General features: G+C 34.4%; 1 protein-coding gene across 3 annotated transcripts in view; it reads left to right on the forward strand.

Moving 5' to 3' along the window:
• The window catches only part of EXOC2 (exocyst complex component 2), a 205,444-nt gene extending 187,869 nt beyond the window's left edge, over positions 1-17,575 (forward strand). For 2 of the 3 annotated variants that reach the window (XM_039869476.1, XM_039869478.1), the window contains 5 exons: positions 5,402-5,457; positions 7,211-7,333; positions 11,847-11,908; positions 14,172-14,231; positions 16,082-17,575. In XM_039869476.1, coding sequence (XP_039725410.1) covers positions 5,402-5,457; positions 7,211-7,333; positions 11,847-11,908; positions 14,172-14,231; positions 16,082-16,175 — 395 coding nt within the window. In that variant the 3' untranslated portion in view covers positions 16,176-17,575. Of the gene's footprint in view, positions 1-5,401; positions 5,458-7,210; positions 7,334-11,846; positions 11,909-14,171; positions 14,232-16,065 lie in introns of all 3 variants that reach the window. The other variant, XM_039869477.1, reaches the window with a different exon arrangement.
• Positions 17,576-17,791: the final 216 nt, after the last annotated feature.

The raw sequence follows: 17,791 nt of genomic DNA on the forward strand, positions 1-17,791 counted from the left end.
AGCCAGCTACTGTGGTAGGTACTGGGGATACAAAGATGAGGTAAGTCAGGCGATCCCTGTGTTTACAGAGTTTATAGTCTAGCAGAGGAGAGTGATAGTAATCAAGTAGCCACACAAATAAAGAGCTGCAACAGTCATAAGGAATGGGACCCAGCACTGAGGGGACATGAGAGGTGAGCTAAGTGCAACACTTTGGAATATAAGGGACAGTCAGTGGACGTAACCAGTAATCTGCTTACTGCCTGCTTTTTGGCAGATGTATTGTTAGCCTCTTAGAAATATTTCATTTAATAAATGGTATCTCTTTTTTATAAGAGAAAGTGACAAGTTATAGCCATTTAGAAACTTGCCCCAAGGTGACTGATTAGTAAGTAACCTGGGTGTTTGAGGTCAGCATCTGTTTCTGCCTTCTCTTCACATATATATAATTCTAATTCAGTCAGGCCATTGATCAGGTATTGCCTTAGGAGCCAGCCTTCTGAGACTTCCCTAGTGTGAGATGTTTAGCCATTCTTTTCAAAGCCAGTATGACAAAAGAGTTCCACTAAACTTCCAACTTCCAGAGGATTTTGTGTAAACCAACCAAATAGGAGTATCATCAAAGACAAATCTCTCCAATTATAGCACATCACAGTAACATTTGATATTGTGTCTGGGGTGTTTGCTTCTGTCATGTTCTTATATGCACATTCAACTGTTCTGAGATTCCTGGTGCCACTCAAAGTAACTTCATCTACAATTAGGGTATGCTGCAGCTAGATGACACTCTTAATGAGTTACATAGTCCAGACTTTCACACCATTTGTTTCAGAAAGAGAAATTAGCGTGGTTTTTTTTTTCCAGTCATCATGCCTTTTACTCAACTATTTATGTCTTTAAGAAATAACACGTGAAATATGTAACAGTTACCACTAAATGATAATCTCTCTTAAGGTGGGTTATGTCTGTTTTGCTCACTTTTGTACATCACAACCTGTCAGGGCCTAGCAATAGTAGATGCACGGTATTTGAAGAATAAGGGAATAAACATATGTTACATTTTTATAACAGCTTTGTTAGCAAAACAGATGTAATCTCTACATTTTGCAAAGTAGGCAGTTGTCTAAAAAGTGAACTGATTTTTGTCTAAGGCCTTATCATTGGTATATAGGTAATCCAGAACCTGGATCCCACATCTTCTGACTTTACATTGAGTGTTATTTCATTCTGTCACCTCAATAAACTTAAAATCATCAACTATTAATGTTAATAATATTAAAATTAGAATAAACTGTAGTGGGAAGAGAAAGAATATATACCACCAGAATTAACTATAAAATGGTCCCTTTGCCATAATCATGGACCTTTTGAAAATAGTAACCAAAATCAAATCATGGTCTTGGCCCCACATACCGTGACCATGGTCCCTTTAAACTCATTTTTCACTTCATTCTGCCATTTGCTTCAAGGCCTCAGCCACTCTGACAACAAAATGTATGTACAGCCCTTCTCTGGCAGCTCCAGGATCTTTTTCAGGCAACATCTTTGTTGACATTCTTATTACCTCTTTCTTACTTTCCAAATCTAACCCCTTCCATTCAAGAAAATGACTGCTGAGTTTAGCTCAGCTGTCAGTGAAATCACAGGGAAGGCCCAAGTTTACATTACTCAAAATCCAAGTCTGTTCTCTTTCAATCCTGAGTGTGAGAATTTCCATCCTTTTGGCATGATTTCCACATACTTTTATTTTTCCCAAACAGAAGTAACTGGCTACTCTAGCTACTGAAAAGATCGCTACCTGCCGCCAGCTGTGTTTTGATGGGGCCGTTTGACATTAGTACAACATGGAGCAAGCAAGGCAATCTCTGGCACCTGCCACTGTTACAGTCTTTTGGTACAGATTTTTGAAAGAGCTGATAATCTGCTTATAGTTGGATTTGGAGCAACATTTTAAAACAAACAAAAAAATGCATCAGGCAATTAAACCCAAGGAGCTAATCTGCATTTATTTTATTAGAAACACATCTGAAACTCAGTGTGGACCCCTGAGTGAGTATGGGGTAGAGGCTGGGAGAGGAAGGTTAGTGAACAGTGTGTGCTATTAGTTTTGTTTCTTGTTAGATAACTGGCTGTAAATGGAGTGAAGAAAGAAGGATTTGAAATTCTTAACTAGGAAGACCACAAAAGATCATATCTGTTTCGTGTTTATGAACCTTCAGACCTCACTCCCTAGACATGGATGATGTCTAGGCCCTTAGTGCCCTGACTTTCACCACCATCCCCCAAATGCTATGCTTTAACCTTTTAAGAACTTAAAGAAATAGCAAGTAAATGTATTACGAATTACTCAAATTTGAGTACAAAGATCTTTTTTACAATGTAAAATCCTTTCATATAGCCATCTAGCACATATTTCTACATACAACTTAGATTCACATTGAACACCAGTAAATTAAGGTAAAAATAACGAAGCACTTTGGGAGTCTTTCTCATACTGGGTATAGTTACATATTCTACTTGAAGGACACTGTCTGGCTACCTCTGATGTGTGCCTAGCAGTGTCCACCATGGAGTAGAATCTCAACAAATTTATGTTAAATGAATGAGAACTTTTAGCCATTCCCTTAGAACTAAACAATTTCAGCCCAATGGGCAATGCAAAAACTTTATTTAACGCAATGGGTAGCTTTTTGGGGAGAGGCAATCAATGATTCATTTTAATATTTTAATTTTTTTTATTGTTAAATTGTAACAACAACATATGCATTGCTTTGGGAGGTTGTAATATTTCACCGAGCTCTGCCTTGAGCTAGCACGCGTTTTTTAGATGTGTTCAATTTAATGTTGTCTCTTTGAACCCCTACTGACTTACTGTGGCTTGACTAGGAGTTCTATTTCTGTTCATCCCTAGGACCACAGATTTTTTTCCTTTCTCTTTTTCTAATATTGCAACTTACCCCTTGAAGCAGTTTGTTGTTGTTGCAATTGGGAGGCAGCTATTTCATTTTTTTCTGTTCATAAAAATCAGGTCTCCAAGAGATTCAACAATTTTCTTACTTATCCAAGGTTAAGGCTCTGCTCCTTCCAATGCGTTATCCTTTCAGAACCCGTGTTCAGCCTAAAAGAGGAAGCTTGATTTTTTTTTTTTTCCAAAAGTGGTTCTAATGGTTGAAAGTATCCTGTGCTTTGCTTTTTTCTTTTCCTTTTTCTTTTTTTTTTTTACTGTTCACAGCTTTGTCTTTAGAATTGTATTGAGTAATTTAGATTTATCTCTTTTACAGGGTGTTTTATTAGTAATGCTTAGTCTGATGGGTTCTTGCCAGGAAATGTTTTTCCTATCAGGGTCAGAGTGGGAGTTGAGTTTATAGCATAGTGAGCATGTAACATTGTCTTGCTTCATTCTAAGTTTAATTTTCTGCTTTTTAGTCAGCACTTTGGCCCCACTCTTCTTTTTTACATTGAAGAATTTTAGAAGTTAAAAACTGTCCTCATATTCCAGTCATCATTGCTAGAACATTGCTAGAACCCAAACTCCTGACATTTGTTCGTATAGTCACATTGACAGGACCCTGGTTTTCATGGAGGGCAGAGACTGTTGAATTTCTTACTCTTAAGTTCCTTAGATCATCATTGGCCTAATATTGTGCTTATATTTTTAGTAACTATATATGTTTTATATATGTATGCATAATGAGCTAGACTTCCCCAGGACTGCAATTTAAAGTTCTAGATCTGAGTACAGTGATTATGAACTCTCAAACCAGAGTGCTCTTCCCGGTCTTCCTCCACTCACGTTGTGAGGACTGCTTAGCGAGCAGGTAATGAAATGAGGCACATTGACCCTGGTGATCATGATTATTGGGGGCAGGTATTACAACCAGGTCCAACCTCATGCACTGACTATAGCAGTTGAACAGTCCAAAAGAACACCTGTGTGGTATAGTTTTACTCTTACAGGAATAAAGCTTTTCCGTTCTTGAGCACAAGATAGTTTATTTCACTTTCACTTGTAATAGACTCCTATAGTCTTTTCTTCTACCTCCCAGATAAGACTTATTACCTTGCTGTTATCCTTTTCTTCAGGAAGAATCAACTAATTTCTGGATTATATTTAATTATTCTTCAATCAGCTTTCTTAAATTTTTTTCTGCAAAATATAATTAATAACACCTGAATCTTCAGAAATATATATGAAATTGGCTCCTTAAAAGCAAAAGAGTACCTATTTATTATACACTCGTGTATGACAAAAATCAAAAGCTAGTCATATATTTAGAATCTGCAAATGCCAATTCAAAAAGTTGATTATAGTTCTTGGCCTTTATCTCAACTCTTCTAAATAATCAGTAGCTTACATGACATTTGGGAAAAGATTCTCTTTAACATCGTTAAAGTGCGGTGGAATTTTCTCTGTTCTATAGAGAAGGAATTCTCAGTACATGATTCTAGAAGGCATGATTCTGAAATATTTCATTCCAAGTGAAAGTAATTGTTTTGAAATTTACAATAAAGCAGCATTTTGTTTTTATATTTTTTCTTGGCAAAATAATGATAATGAAAGCTGTCAGTGAGCCGTGTGAATACCAGGACCAGTCACATGCATTATCTTCTTTAATCCTTGCTACAACCTGACAAGATAGGTACTGTTCTTATACTCATTGATAGAAGAGAAAACTGGGCATATAGTCTTCTTGCCGAAAGTCACAGCTTGTAGGTTATGAAACTGGGGTTTGATCCAAGATAGTCTGACTTCAGGTTCTTACACTGTTGAATCTTATGTGTACCTGCTTTTGAGTGGAGTAATGTTTGTTAATTCTAGACCATCTGAAATCTTATATTTTATCCAATCTTTAACTTGCTTTATAGAATCAGATTGAGTGTGGTTTTGTCAGAAGTTTCTCTCAGAAGTAATTTTTAAGATCATAATGTTTTAAGATGTGCATAATAATTTGACTTTTGCCTTTGGAAATATGATGCTATAATAGATATTTAGCATATATGTTTTATAAGTTTGGGTAAATATCCTCATGTCTATTTTTTTGTGTTAATGTGAGTGTGTACATATATATATGAAGAATATATAGCTGAAGAAACTAAAGGACATTTTTAAATTTCAGTTTTGAAGCAGACTGACCAACAGTTATAGAGAGCATAAACAATGACAGAATAGAAAAACAATGAAAGAAAACTCTTAAGTAATTTAACTTTTTTTTCACCTGTACAACAATAGTCCTTGCATCATTTGGTTCTCAAAAAGAAATAGACAGTGGTGATGTTACTTTCTGTTTCTCCTTAGAAACTCTAAGGCAGTAGTACTGTGTGCAGTAATGCCAGCAGGGGGGATAGGTAGCTTGTATTTCCATTAAATACCTTTTTCACGCCCACCCACCCACTCCCCCGCCTCACTTCATCTTGATTTCAGGTGTCAGAAACTATTTAAAAGAAGCATTGGTGAATATAATTGCAGTGCATGCAGAGGTAAGCTATCATTAAATGTTCTTAAGAGATATGAGTAACAACAACAACAAAAAAAGGCAAATTTGATGGTTTTTATGGTGGTCTTGTTCCCCTTCAGACTATATCTTGAGTATAAATAAAACTCTACTTTCATACATGGACACACACATGTGTTTTTAACTATGAGAGTCTTTTTTCTTGAAATTGTTTTTTCTCATAATTAAAACTAAATTTATTAGCATTTGAAAGGTAGAGAGATTGAAAAGATGGTCTCTTTTCTTGGATTAAAAGGAATGTGAAATCCCTTATCTCAGAGAAGTTATTAACCTCTTCTTTACCAGTATACAAATAAGCATTGGCGTCTTATTCATGTAGCAATATGCTCTTACATAGTGGCTGGGATTCCAGAAAAGTATGTTTGTTAGATGGGTTCAAAGAGCAGACTGAGGTTAGGAAGCAGGTGCATGGTTTTCTGTCCGTGGCCGACTGAGGTACATATAGATATTGATGCTTTTGATTCATGCTAAAACTTGCCGTCACTTGAAGCATTATCATCTTAAGCTTTATATTAATATTCTTGTTTAACATTCTTCTTGAGAGGACTCTTCTAAGGAACATCAAAAGAAGAGACCATAGCTACCACCATTATCACCACTGTAATACCTGTTCTGTAATTTCACAGTCTGTTATTCACTGCTTTGCTAATCTTTCGGGGTAGCTATGGCTCATAGACTGCTAGGTGACCAGATAAAATAGGGCTAAGCAAAGAGATTATCATAGTATAGTTTTAATTTCTTTGTAAAGGGAAGCTTATAAATTTCTCTATAAAAATAAAATTTTCATATGATTTAACTCAGGAATCTATCACATACATCTTTTATGAGTTATATCTTTTCAACCATGACTTTATCAAAGATATAAATATGCTTTCTTATTATGTTAGCTTCCAATAAAATTAAAGTGTAAAATTAAATCATCAGTCAGTGAAAGTGTTTCTGTGGTAGGTAGACAGGTGGTAGAGGAACTGTGAAATGTATGGGCATATTTTAGTGATAATAGTGATTCCTAGAGAGGCTGCCTTGATTATGAACATCATCAATAACTATAAGATTTTTTGTAAGTATTAGGCTTTTTAAGCCTCCTTTTAATTTATCCCAGTGACTGAAAGTAGAATTTCATTCATAATCCTTATTATTTACTATTTCCCACATGATCTTTATTTGCCAAAAATGTTCTAGTTATGTTTGGGTTGACCCAAAGGTTTAAACTGGTAACTCAATCTGAAAAACGGAAAATCTAAAAAGGAAGCATGATTTAGTTTAACTTATAAATCAGAATAATAAAATGTTTTACCAAATTTCCAAATATATTAACTCTTAATGTACCCAGTATAAAATGGTGTTTATTTTGATCTAAGGAAAGTCTGACCCAGTATGTTTTTATTCCTCTAATTTCTTCTTTAGAAATCATATTTCTCTTTGTGTAAGGGGAAGAGGAAGAAGAAATCCTTAAAACTATTTTTAGTTTGTCCACATCAGCAATCTTTCAGAATTATATTTGCCAATATATTTTAAGGGGATTATTTTTGTCATGAATCAGTTAATACAACTTAAGTATAAGTCACTATCTTCCTTTCATTTATAATTCTAACCCTTTAAAAATGTGACTATGAAGACCTGTGAATTATTTTGTGCATTCCTTTGTTTTTAACAGATTCAAGTCAAGAAAAGTTCCTTTAATACACCGTTTCTTCTTATTTTAAATTTTCTATCAGGTGTTCACTATTTCCAAAGAATTGGTGCCTCGGGTCCTATCCAAAGTGGTTGAAGCAGTTTCTGAAGAGCTAAGCCGCCTTATGCAGTGTGTTTCATCCTTCAGCAAAAATGGAGCATTACAGGTCCCAAAATTGTTCAGTTCCATGTTCAACTTTTATTTTCATTTAAAACATACAAATGTATTTTTAGTCAGCAGTCTTATAATATAAACAGGGTTTTAGTTGTTTTGTTTATTTTGGAATGGATTTGCTGATTTGAGATCTCTGTCATCTATCTTGCATAAGCCATACCCATTATGCATTGTCTACAAGTTCCAGAGTTTTCATTTCTTTAGAGTAGAACAAGACATTTATGACACTTATGAAATGCAAATTCCTTCTAAAGTTCTGTGATTTTTTCTTTTTATGCAGAATAGAGAGGATAAAATAAAAAGTCATTAAATTTGTAGATCAACAGAAATTATCCAATATGAAAACAGAAAAGAATAATTAGGAAAAAATTAGATTTCCTTGGGACAATATCAGAAGGTCTAGCATACACGTAATTCAGTTTCCAGAAGAGTCAGAGTAGCCAATCAGCACATGAGAAGATGGTCAACATCATCAGTTGGAGCTTTCACACATTGTCGGGAGTGTAAATTGTACAACTACTTTGGTAAAAACTTATTTAGTTTCTTTGAAAACTAAACATGCACATTCCTTATGACCCAGCCATTCTAATCCTCAGTATTTAACCAAGAGAACTAAAAGCATATGTTGTAGGTGGGCGGGGAGACATAAGAATGCTCATAGCAGTTTTTTTCATAATAGCCAAAAACTGGAAACAGACCAGGTGTCCATCAACAGAATAAACTAACTGATATGTTCATATAAACAAATACTATTCAGTATCAGTGTGGACAAACTACCACCTGGATGAATCTCAGCTTTCATCTGAGTGAAGGAAGCTTTACACAAAAGCACACATATTACTATATTGGTTTCATGTACATGAAGTTCTAGAACAGATAAAACTAACCTGTGGTAGAAAAACTCTAAGAAAAGTGCATTGCTCTGGGTGGTTGAGATTAACTGGGAAGGGGCCTGAAGGAGGTTCACAGGGTAGTTGTTCTATACCTTGATATGTATTTTCATTACATAGGTGTATGTATCAGTCAAAACTCATCAAATGGTACACTTTAATATTTGTCCATTGCGTAGTATATAAATTTTAACTCAAAAAATGAAAAAAGAAAAAAATTTGAAAGTCTACTCTAGTTAAGGTGTAGTAATATAATGTAAAATAATATAATGGATTGATAGATATGTGATAGTACTAGTAAATGTTAATGGTAGAGTCTGTGGATATACAGATGTTTACTCTAAAATTCTTTCACTGTCTATACATTTGAAAATTTTCATACAAAAATATTGGGAAGCAAAAGGAATGGAGAGCACTAATTAGGCAAGTTGTTTAAGGGAAAGACTGTTACAAAAACATATTTACAGTTGCCTCAATTTTCTCTAAAAATCTGATTTATCAGACTTTTGATATAAAGTTAAAAGATCATGACGATTATAGTAGTTCTATTACAGGAGAGCAGTAGCATAAATGTTATACTGAAGATTAATTAAAAAGGAAGTTACAGTAACTACAGTGGGCCTAGGCAGTTTTGAAATAATAACAAAAATCTCCTCTCCTAGCAAATTACCTCTGCAGCCCATTTACCTTATGTCAAAATTTTTCTCAAAGCTAGCAGGAAAAAGTTAAGAGATAATCAGCTGGAGAACTTTTTCCATATACAACAGGTCCTTGAATAACGTTTTGTTCAACATTGTTTCATTATAACATTGAAAAGGAAAAAACATTGATTCCCAGCTGGGGCCACTGTCTTTTTGGAGGGTGTACATTCTCCCCATGTCTGTGAGGGTTTTCCCTGGGTACTCTGGTTTCCTCCCACATTCCAAAGCTGTGCACATGTCTGCACTGTCCCAGTCTATGTGCGTGTGGGGTGTGTGTGATGTTCCCTGCAACGGAAGGGCATCCTGTCCAGGGTAAGGCCCACCTTGCACCCGGAGCTGCCTGGACAGGGTTCGGCCACCTGAGACCCTGAACTAGAATAAATAGTTAGGCAATAATGATCTTACTTGTTTGTATTAATCTTTCTTAAATGTATGTATAGCTCATATTTATTTCAATGTTTAATATTATAAGTGTTTGGGGTCTTTATTTAGAAGTTCGGTGATGTTTTTGTGACCAGAAATATATCATAAGAATTTAACTCTTGTTTCCAGCTACTAGCCTATGGTAAAATTTGGTTTCATTATACATCATTTCACTTAAAGTCACAGTTTCCAAGAACCTGTGGACAACATTAAATGAGAATTTACTGTACATGTGTCCAGGAGACTACTAGCCACCATAACTTCCAATATCTAATATTTTGATACATCTTAGGAACTGGACAGGCATTTTTCCATTTTGAAAAAGTTAAAATGATTGTAAACACCCCACTTCACCCTTTCCCATTGAGAATGACTGTTTTCGCTGTCTTTCTTTTGAGCAGATAACTGCAAAGAGCTACAGGTTAATCTTTAATAGTCGTTTACATAAAAGACCAATGCATCAGTTTTCAAAACCTTCTTGAGAGCCAGTTTATAGAGGAATGGAGTGATGGTTTAGTGATTTTAGCTGATCTGTTAGCATGACATTTTCTGGCATACAGTTTTTTGTATATTATATAAATAATCACTTTTATAATTGGGGTAATTTATAGGTTAATTAAAACACCTTTTCACTTTGTTTCCATAAAATTTCTACATGAAGATTAGTTTCACAGTGATTTATTTAATCCTCCTAAAATATTCAACTAAAAGTTCTGCATTATTTAGGTTAGCCTTTTTGAATTATAAAAGTTATAATTTATATACCATATAATGTGTCTGTAAGATAAAGAGTATACAATTCAGTGATTTTTTTTTTACTGTGTTCACAGAGTTGTGTAATCATCACCACAATCAATTTTAGAACATTGCATCACCCCAGAAAGAAACGCCAGACCCATTAGCAGTCACTATCCATTTTCCTCCCAGACCTTCTCCCCGATAGTAGACAAGCATCAGTCTGCTTTCTATCTGTGTGATTTACATATTCAGAAAATTTCATATAAATGGAATCATACAGTATGAATTTAGTGAGTAGCTTCTTTTACTAAGCATAATTTTTTCAAGGTTCATCCATGGTATAACATGTAGCAGCACTTCATTCCTTTTTATGTCAATAAATATACCATATTTTATTTATCCATTCATCATTTGATGAATACTTGGATTTTCAGTTTTGTCTGATAGGAAGAATGCCTCTGTGAACATTCATTTACAAGTTATTTGTAGGCATATGTTTTAATTTCTTTTAGTTACATACCTAGTAATGGAATTACTAGGTCATATGGTTACTCTGTTTAATCTTTTGGTGAACTGCTAGACTGTTTTCAAAAGGTTATATACCATTTTACTTTTCTATCAGCAATTCCAGTGAAGATTCCAATTCCTCTATAGCCTCACCAATACATGTTACTGTTTGTGTTATAGATTATAGTTATCTTCATGTGTGAGAAGTGGTGTCTCATTCTGTGGGTTGTCTTTCCACTTTCTTGATGATTTCCTTTTAAGCACAGAATTTTTAATATTTGATGAAGCCCAAGTTATCTTTTTTCTTTCATTGCTTGTCCTTGGCTGCCATTTCTAAAAAGGCTTGCCCAGCCCAATATCACAAAGATTTACTCCTGTTTTATTCTAAGTGTTTTATAGTTTTATCACTTACATTTAGGTCCATTTTGAGTTAATTTTGCGTTAAGGAAGGGATCTAACTTCAGTCTTTTTCATGTGGATATCCAGTTACCCAGCCCATTTAATGGTCTCAGCACCCTTATCAAAAATCAGTTGATCATAAATGTAGGGGTTTATTTCTGGACATACAATTCTATTGACCTATATGTCTCTCCATATACCAGTGTCACACTGTCTTGATTATTTTAGCTTTGTAGTAAGTTTTGATATCAGGAAGTGTGAATTTCTCCAACCGTGTTATTCTTTTTCAAGATTGTTTTGTCTGGGATCAACTTGTCAATTTTTTTTTTTTTAAGCCAGCTGTGATTTTAATAGGCATTGCATTGAATCTACAGAACTTTAGCTCAGCTCTTGAGATTAAAGTCAGTGTGCCTGAAGGGTATAGGTGTAAGGAAGTAAGCCAACCCATTTCCTTAAATCTATGGCGGAGGGGAATAATTAAGGGACAGTGTTTCAGACTTTCCTTCCTCTCAAAAGCAGACTAAAAGAAAAATTACTAATTAGATAGTAAATGCAGATTGCTGGAAAATCCTTGTGTAGTTTGTACCTTTTATAGCAAGATATCTAGCTCTCTGCCTTCACATAGTCATACTTGACAGTAAGTTGATTTTCAATAAAAGGATATTTTTTCATAGCCAATTTCTTTTTACTATTTTAGAAAGTTTATTTATAACTAGTAATCACCATAAGGGTGGAGGTAACTCTGTGCCTGCAGTAAACAAGCTAGAGACTGTCCCCCTCGTTACTTATTTCTATTTGATAATTGTCACAGTTCCCTGTTGTCACTTTGTCCTTTTCTCATCTTTAGGCGAGGCTTGAAATCTGTGCTTTGAGGGATACTGTGGCTGTTCATCTGACTCCTGAAAGCAAGTGAGATGCTAAATGTTTTTATTCTGAGTATTTCATTAAAAATAAAGCTTGTCTTACTAGTAGTGTATAAAATCCTTTGTAAAGATAACTGATCAGAGTGAATGTTTATGATTTTGCAATGTGATAAAGTCTATCTTTGATCACTTTTTTAGGTAAAAAGCATACACTTATACTAAGCCACAGACTCCTAAGACTGGTTCTTTGTAGCTTAATATAAAGGAAAAAAGGTTTAATATCATTTTATGTTTTTAATTCTGTAAGATAAATCTTAGTCTCATAAATGATATAGCAGTGCATTTCATTCTTTAAAAAGGAAGAAAATAAGAATTGAGTCAATCTATTCATAACAGACTTTTGAAGGACAGTTCAAGTGTTGTAAATATCAGCGTAAGAGGAAGCCTTGTGGTTTCTCTGCAGAATTTTGTAGTGGAAATTTGATGATAATTTTTAGCTGTTTTGAATGAAAGTCAGGATTTCCTATCATTGAAACATCAGTATTTGAACTGAAATAGCACTAACTACTTGCTTTGACAAAATTGTTTACTGACAATATTACCTAGGAAATATTGGTTTATACTGTCAATGTACATGAGAAGCCATATAGTATACAAATAAAATGTTTAAGGACATTTTGTACAATCTACTTATTCAGTTCCAGCTTTTGATAACATGGCTTATGCCATAATTCTTTCTGTCATTATTACAACTGAAAGAAAGACTTAACTATTTTGCTAACAAATAAAATTAGCTTCTTATTTCTATTCATCATGGCTGACTAGAAGCCATTTCTGGATGGCTCCCGTGTTAGTTATTTAACCATACCCTTTCCCAATCATTGTTTTTCTGCACAACGTGCTAAATAACAGATGATAAAAGCACTCAGTCCATATTCGACATGTGGATGGATATCCAGTTATCCAGTACTTATGCCTTGTGTAAGTACCTATATATTCTCACTAACTTAACCTTTTAAAGCCCAAGTTCCTCATTATAAAAGGAAGATAGTAATACTTTCTAGGTAAAGTTTTGGGGAAAATAAGTGAGAAAAATATGTCAAGTCCCCTTCTAAACTGTTGGCACACTACAAATAATAGGTGGTGTCATCTTTATCATCATTTTGTCATAATGTAAAAATAATAAGAGTATCCCATTTGTTTTGATTAATTGAGAAGAGGTTTAAAGAAACAAGATGGTCGTGGTGATTATAGCAGGGACTTCCCTTGACATCAGGAAACAGGAGAGCCAGTTTCATATTGGGAAGGTAGCTAATGTGCCCACAAGCTATAACCTATCTCCGCACCCACACCCTGCCCCCACTAGGAACAACTGAAGCTTCCAGGTGCGTTTTATGACTCTATTGAGACTTTGTAGTCAGTCTCTCTTTGTGGTGCTATGATACCCGCCCCTTGTTGAGAAATACTGCTCAAAAGTATTTCCTGGTATACTGATGAGGATATTTTTACAATACAAAATTAAAGACCACTTTAAAGTCATGAATAATTACATTTATTTCTTCACTTTAGTCAACTAGTCATAAGAGATAAGAATAACTGTTTCTTAGTGAATGGTACAAGTTATTACCAAATAATCTCCCCTAAAATGCTTTTTATTTGATTCAGTAGTTTTTCTGGTACTTTAACAAGATAAATGCACCAAATTGGTGTTAAAATTCACTCTGTTTCATGAAGTGAAATAATGTTGAATTTTAAATATTGTATAATCTCTCCATTGTCATACAAATTTAAAATGTAATAATAACTAAATTCTATAAAAGTTGTGTTCCATTATTATAAGATATTAGCTGTAAATCAGGCCCTGGACAGACCAATACTATAAATGTCCCCATTTGTGTAATCCTTCATAAGATCATTCTTATTTTTACTTAGCTTCTTTCCTTTCTTACCAGTTGCTTTATCTATAATTCGAGTTTGTTTTGAAAATAAAGACTTTTTAAAAAATTAAATGCCAACATTAAGCTTTCATCTATCATGAGTAGCATCCTTTTATAAAAATCAATTTCTCCCTTAGTTTTTCATTTCCTAGATGACTTTTTTGACCCTACTCCTACAAAGCCTCTGTCTGATAACTATGCCCTCACTTTTACTTTTTCTATTGTTTTTCACTCTTACTTTTCTCATGTTTCTACATGTTTCACTGGTTTATACTGGTTTCTTTATATTTAAAATATGCTTAAGAATTTTTAATGATGCTCTTAATTTCCCTTAGAAATGTTTCAACTTAAATGTTGCTGTTTGTATTCTAGGTCTAGTTTTAAACAGGCTTTGGAAGCCCTGCCTCAGCTTTCCAGTGGAGCAGACAAAAAGTAAGTAGTAAGTTCTGTATGCTATTTTCAGCCTGTTAGATGTGTTGAAGAAGATTTTGTTGTCTAAAAGTACTCTTTTCATAAATAGTGATTTGTATTTAAGAAAAAAACAGCACTTAAGCCCTTAATAATATGCATTATGTCAGTTGTGCCTTTCTTGTCTCCCAAGTGACAGAATAAGGTAAAACCTTTCTTCTTGATTTATAACAATTTAGAAACTAGTTCTTTTCTTGTTTTAAGTGACTGGTATAGAAAACATCATAAGAAAGTTTATTTTGACTCATCAGTAAACTATTTTTGTCTTAAATTTTTAAGAAGATATTACTTAGAGAAATGTAAAAGGACAGCATGCTAAAATTCAGGACTCGATTGTTTTCCTTTGAGTAGCTCAGCAATGTACATTTAGTGCTTTATGTATTAAGAAAGAATCGATTTGTACGTATGACATAATAAAGTTATATATGTTTCACCTATACTGTATTGATTTTCTCAGCCTGAGTTTAAACTTTGCTACTCATATAAAGGAAATTCTGACCTGAGACAAAATCTAGGCCAGGCAAATTTCATAAATGCCCAGCCCACTCTCAACTGAGGTATTGGAAACATTATAGATCTTTGCTCCTTCATCATCTGTAACTGAAGTCCACCTACCTTTGCATTTGGCTGATCAGTCCATAAACAAATATTTATGGTGTTATTAAACTGTGTGAAAAGCTCGGCATGGGCTCTGCGCTTTAGCACAGGTGAATGTTGTGGAAACTCAGAGGGCAGAGAGAACACATGGGGCTGGGCTAATGGTAGGAAAATGTCACATAGAGATTTGGACTGGGCTTGGAAGAATGAATAGCAGACCAGGTGTTTTGCTTGTATGTTCCTGTGTATGTTCCTAAATGGGCAAATGGATGCCTGTACAAACAGTGCCCACTTGCAACCCTGTCTTCCATTTTCCTACTTCTTTCTTCTCACACTAACTTTCAAGCTCTATCTGATTCTAAACTCTGCTGATTTCTTTAAAACAAATATGATAAAGATTAAAACAATCACTATTATATTTAACATGTGGAACATGACTCAAAAGCTAATGCTTTTGGGGGGAGTTAACAACAACAGAAATCCTGATATAGTCCTGGATGGGGACTGTGTTTTAGATCTACTATTGGGGCAGTGTTCTAATATTGAGCATTGGTAAACAATGAATAATCTCTTGACTCCAATGCCCATAGGCCCATTTTTGGTTGATTCATCTGAACCAGATGAATCTAAGATCCCTTCTGGCCCTAGAATTATATGGACATATCAGACCAGTTAAGGAAACAAATGAGTAATCAAATAGTACACTGATTTGCCCAGTGGAATTAGAACTAACCCTGATTCTTCTGGTGCTTAATTCACCACTTTAGTACACCATTTGTCAATATTTATTAAAGACAAAGATGCAAAATAAGAGGAACAGAGAATAGTTTTCCAGGGGTGGGGGTAAAGGGAAAGGTGGCTAAAAGGGTCATCATGAGAAAATTTGAAGGGTGATGGACCTATTCTTCATCCCAGTTGTGGAGGCTGCTAAGATGTGTTTATCAACATTCACAGAACTGTATACCAAAAAGAGTACATTTTAGTGTATGTAAATTTTTAAAAAGTGAATTAAGCAAAAGTACAGACTCAAACAATCTGTTTTAGGAAGGAACCTAATTAATTTGGGGAAAAGGAATAGGAGTTAAGAATCCTTAGATAAACAATTTTTTTGAACGCACAGGAGCCAAAATTGGGCAGTTTGTTTCCCTGTATGTTTTCTTATATTGCTAGACAATCTTCATTCTGTCACGTTGTAACATAGTCTCTGCTCCCTGTAGGTTACTGGAAGAGCTGCTGAACAAGTTCAAGAGTAGCATGCACTTGCAACTCACCTGTTTCCAAGCTGCTTCTTCAACCATGATGAAAACATAAATACCACCAAAATAAGGGCAGTCCAAAGATAACAAGTAATAAAATTGTTCACTTTCTAAAGTGCCCTAAGCTATTAGTATATAAAGCATTAGGTTTACAATTTCTCTCTCTCCCCCCTTCTCTCTCTCTTTTCCCCCTGAATTGGTAGCTTAGAAAGATGTTGGTGTATTTTTATTTCAACCAAAATAACCTTATTTGAAATGCCTGAGCAGTGTTTGTTTTGTCATTTTTATTACATTAGGTCCTGTATGACTTTAAGATATTTTAAATATATATGTATTTTTTGTTTTTTCTTAGCTAAATGTTTTATGGTGAATGCCACAGAAAGAGTTACTTTTTCAAAGAATATTTTGGGGATGGCATGTGATGTGTAGTAAAGCATTTTTCAGTGTCTCATTTACTAGAGTTTTAGTGTCAGCAGCTTCCAAGACACATGGACAGATTGATAAGAAGAGATTTGGAAAGTTATATTTAGACATCTTTGAAGCTTTAGCTCTCCTAAGCCATACAGGTGTACTTGAAAAGTTCATATCAATGGATAGTTTGAACTCTCCTAATTCAAGTAGATTTTTAGAAAAATTTATGATTTGCATTAAAAAAATGTTATAAGTGGGGTAGATTATTTGTGGTCCAGATGTCAATGAGTTATCTTTGCATTTGCTGCCTAATTTTTATTTTTCACAGCGCTAAATATTAAGCATCTTTTCAGTGTAGCTTTTTTGTTGTCTCATTCTTAATTTGATTTGTCATTTTACATCACTGTGTTGCCTGTCCTTGAGGACCCCTTTGTTACATGTGATGGAGCCTGGATACCCCATGGGTGCCATTAGAAACAGCTACAATCTCCTGGTGTGAGAGCTAGCACTGCCCATCGCTGTCCATTCCTTCCCCTCAGACAGTTTCTTTTCTCTCCACTTCTTATCTTTTGAGGTATCTTGCTCAGTAACTAAGAACACTGCTCTTGCAGAGTCTGTATTTTCTGAATATTTGAAGATGCTCCTTAGCCACTAAGCAGTAGTAGCTGCTGATAAACCACGGGCCATTTGTTGAGGTCATGGTGAGGTCTTTCTATGTTAGTGTTCCCTACCTAACTTTACCATACTATTTGCTTCAGAAAACTGAGCAATTCTCTATTTGTAGTTTACGTGTCAGAGTTTTCCAATTTTTTATGGGTGTCACAGAATCCCACTTTTTAATGCTGAAATTAATATCTTTATTAATACAAGTAATTTTAGAGTACAGTATAACTGTCTACAGTATGCATTATTTGAAATAAGTCAGTGTTATGTTTGTTCTTTTGCTGTATAGGGAGAAATCTTAGTAACTGGAAGTGAAAGTTTAATCTTTTACAAATGTGCTCAATAAAGCTTATGACTATGAATTAAATTACAAAAATGCAATTCTAGTTGTATTATTTTAAATAGTATACAGCATTCAGCCACTACAGAATGTGTCTTCAATACAAGATGTAATTTAGTTGACATTTTTCCCCTAAGCATCTTTATTTCAACATTTTTATTAGCTATATAACTTTTTATAGGTCCAATTTTAACACTCAGAATAAATACTTAAATTCTAGACTACCTTATGTTTGTCTAACCATTGTCAGAAAGCAT

Source organism: Pteropus medius, unplaced genomic scaffold, assembly GCF_902729225.1.
Source record: "Pteropus medius unplaced genomic scaffold, Ma_sr-lr_union100, whole genome shotgun sequence".
NCBI classification, from domain to species: domain Eukaryota; kingdom Metazoa; phylum Chordata; class Mammalia; order Chiroptera; family Pteropodidae; genus Pteropus; species Pteropus medius.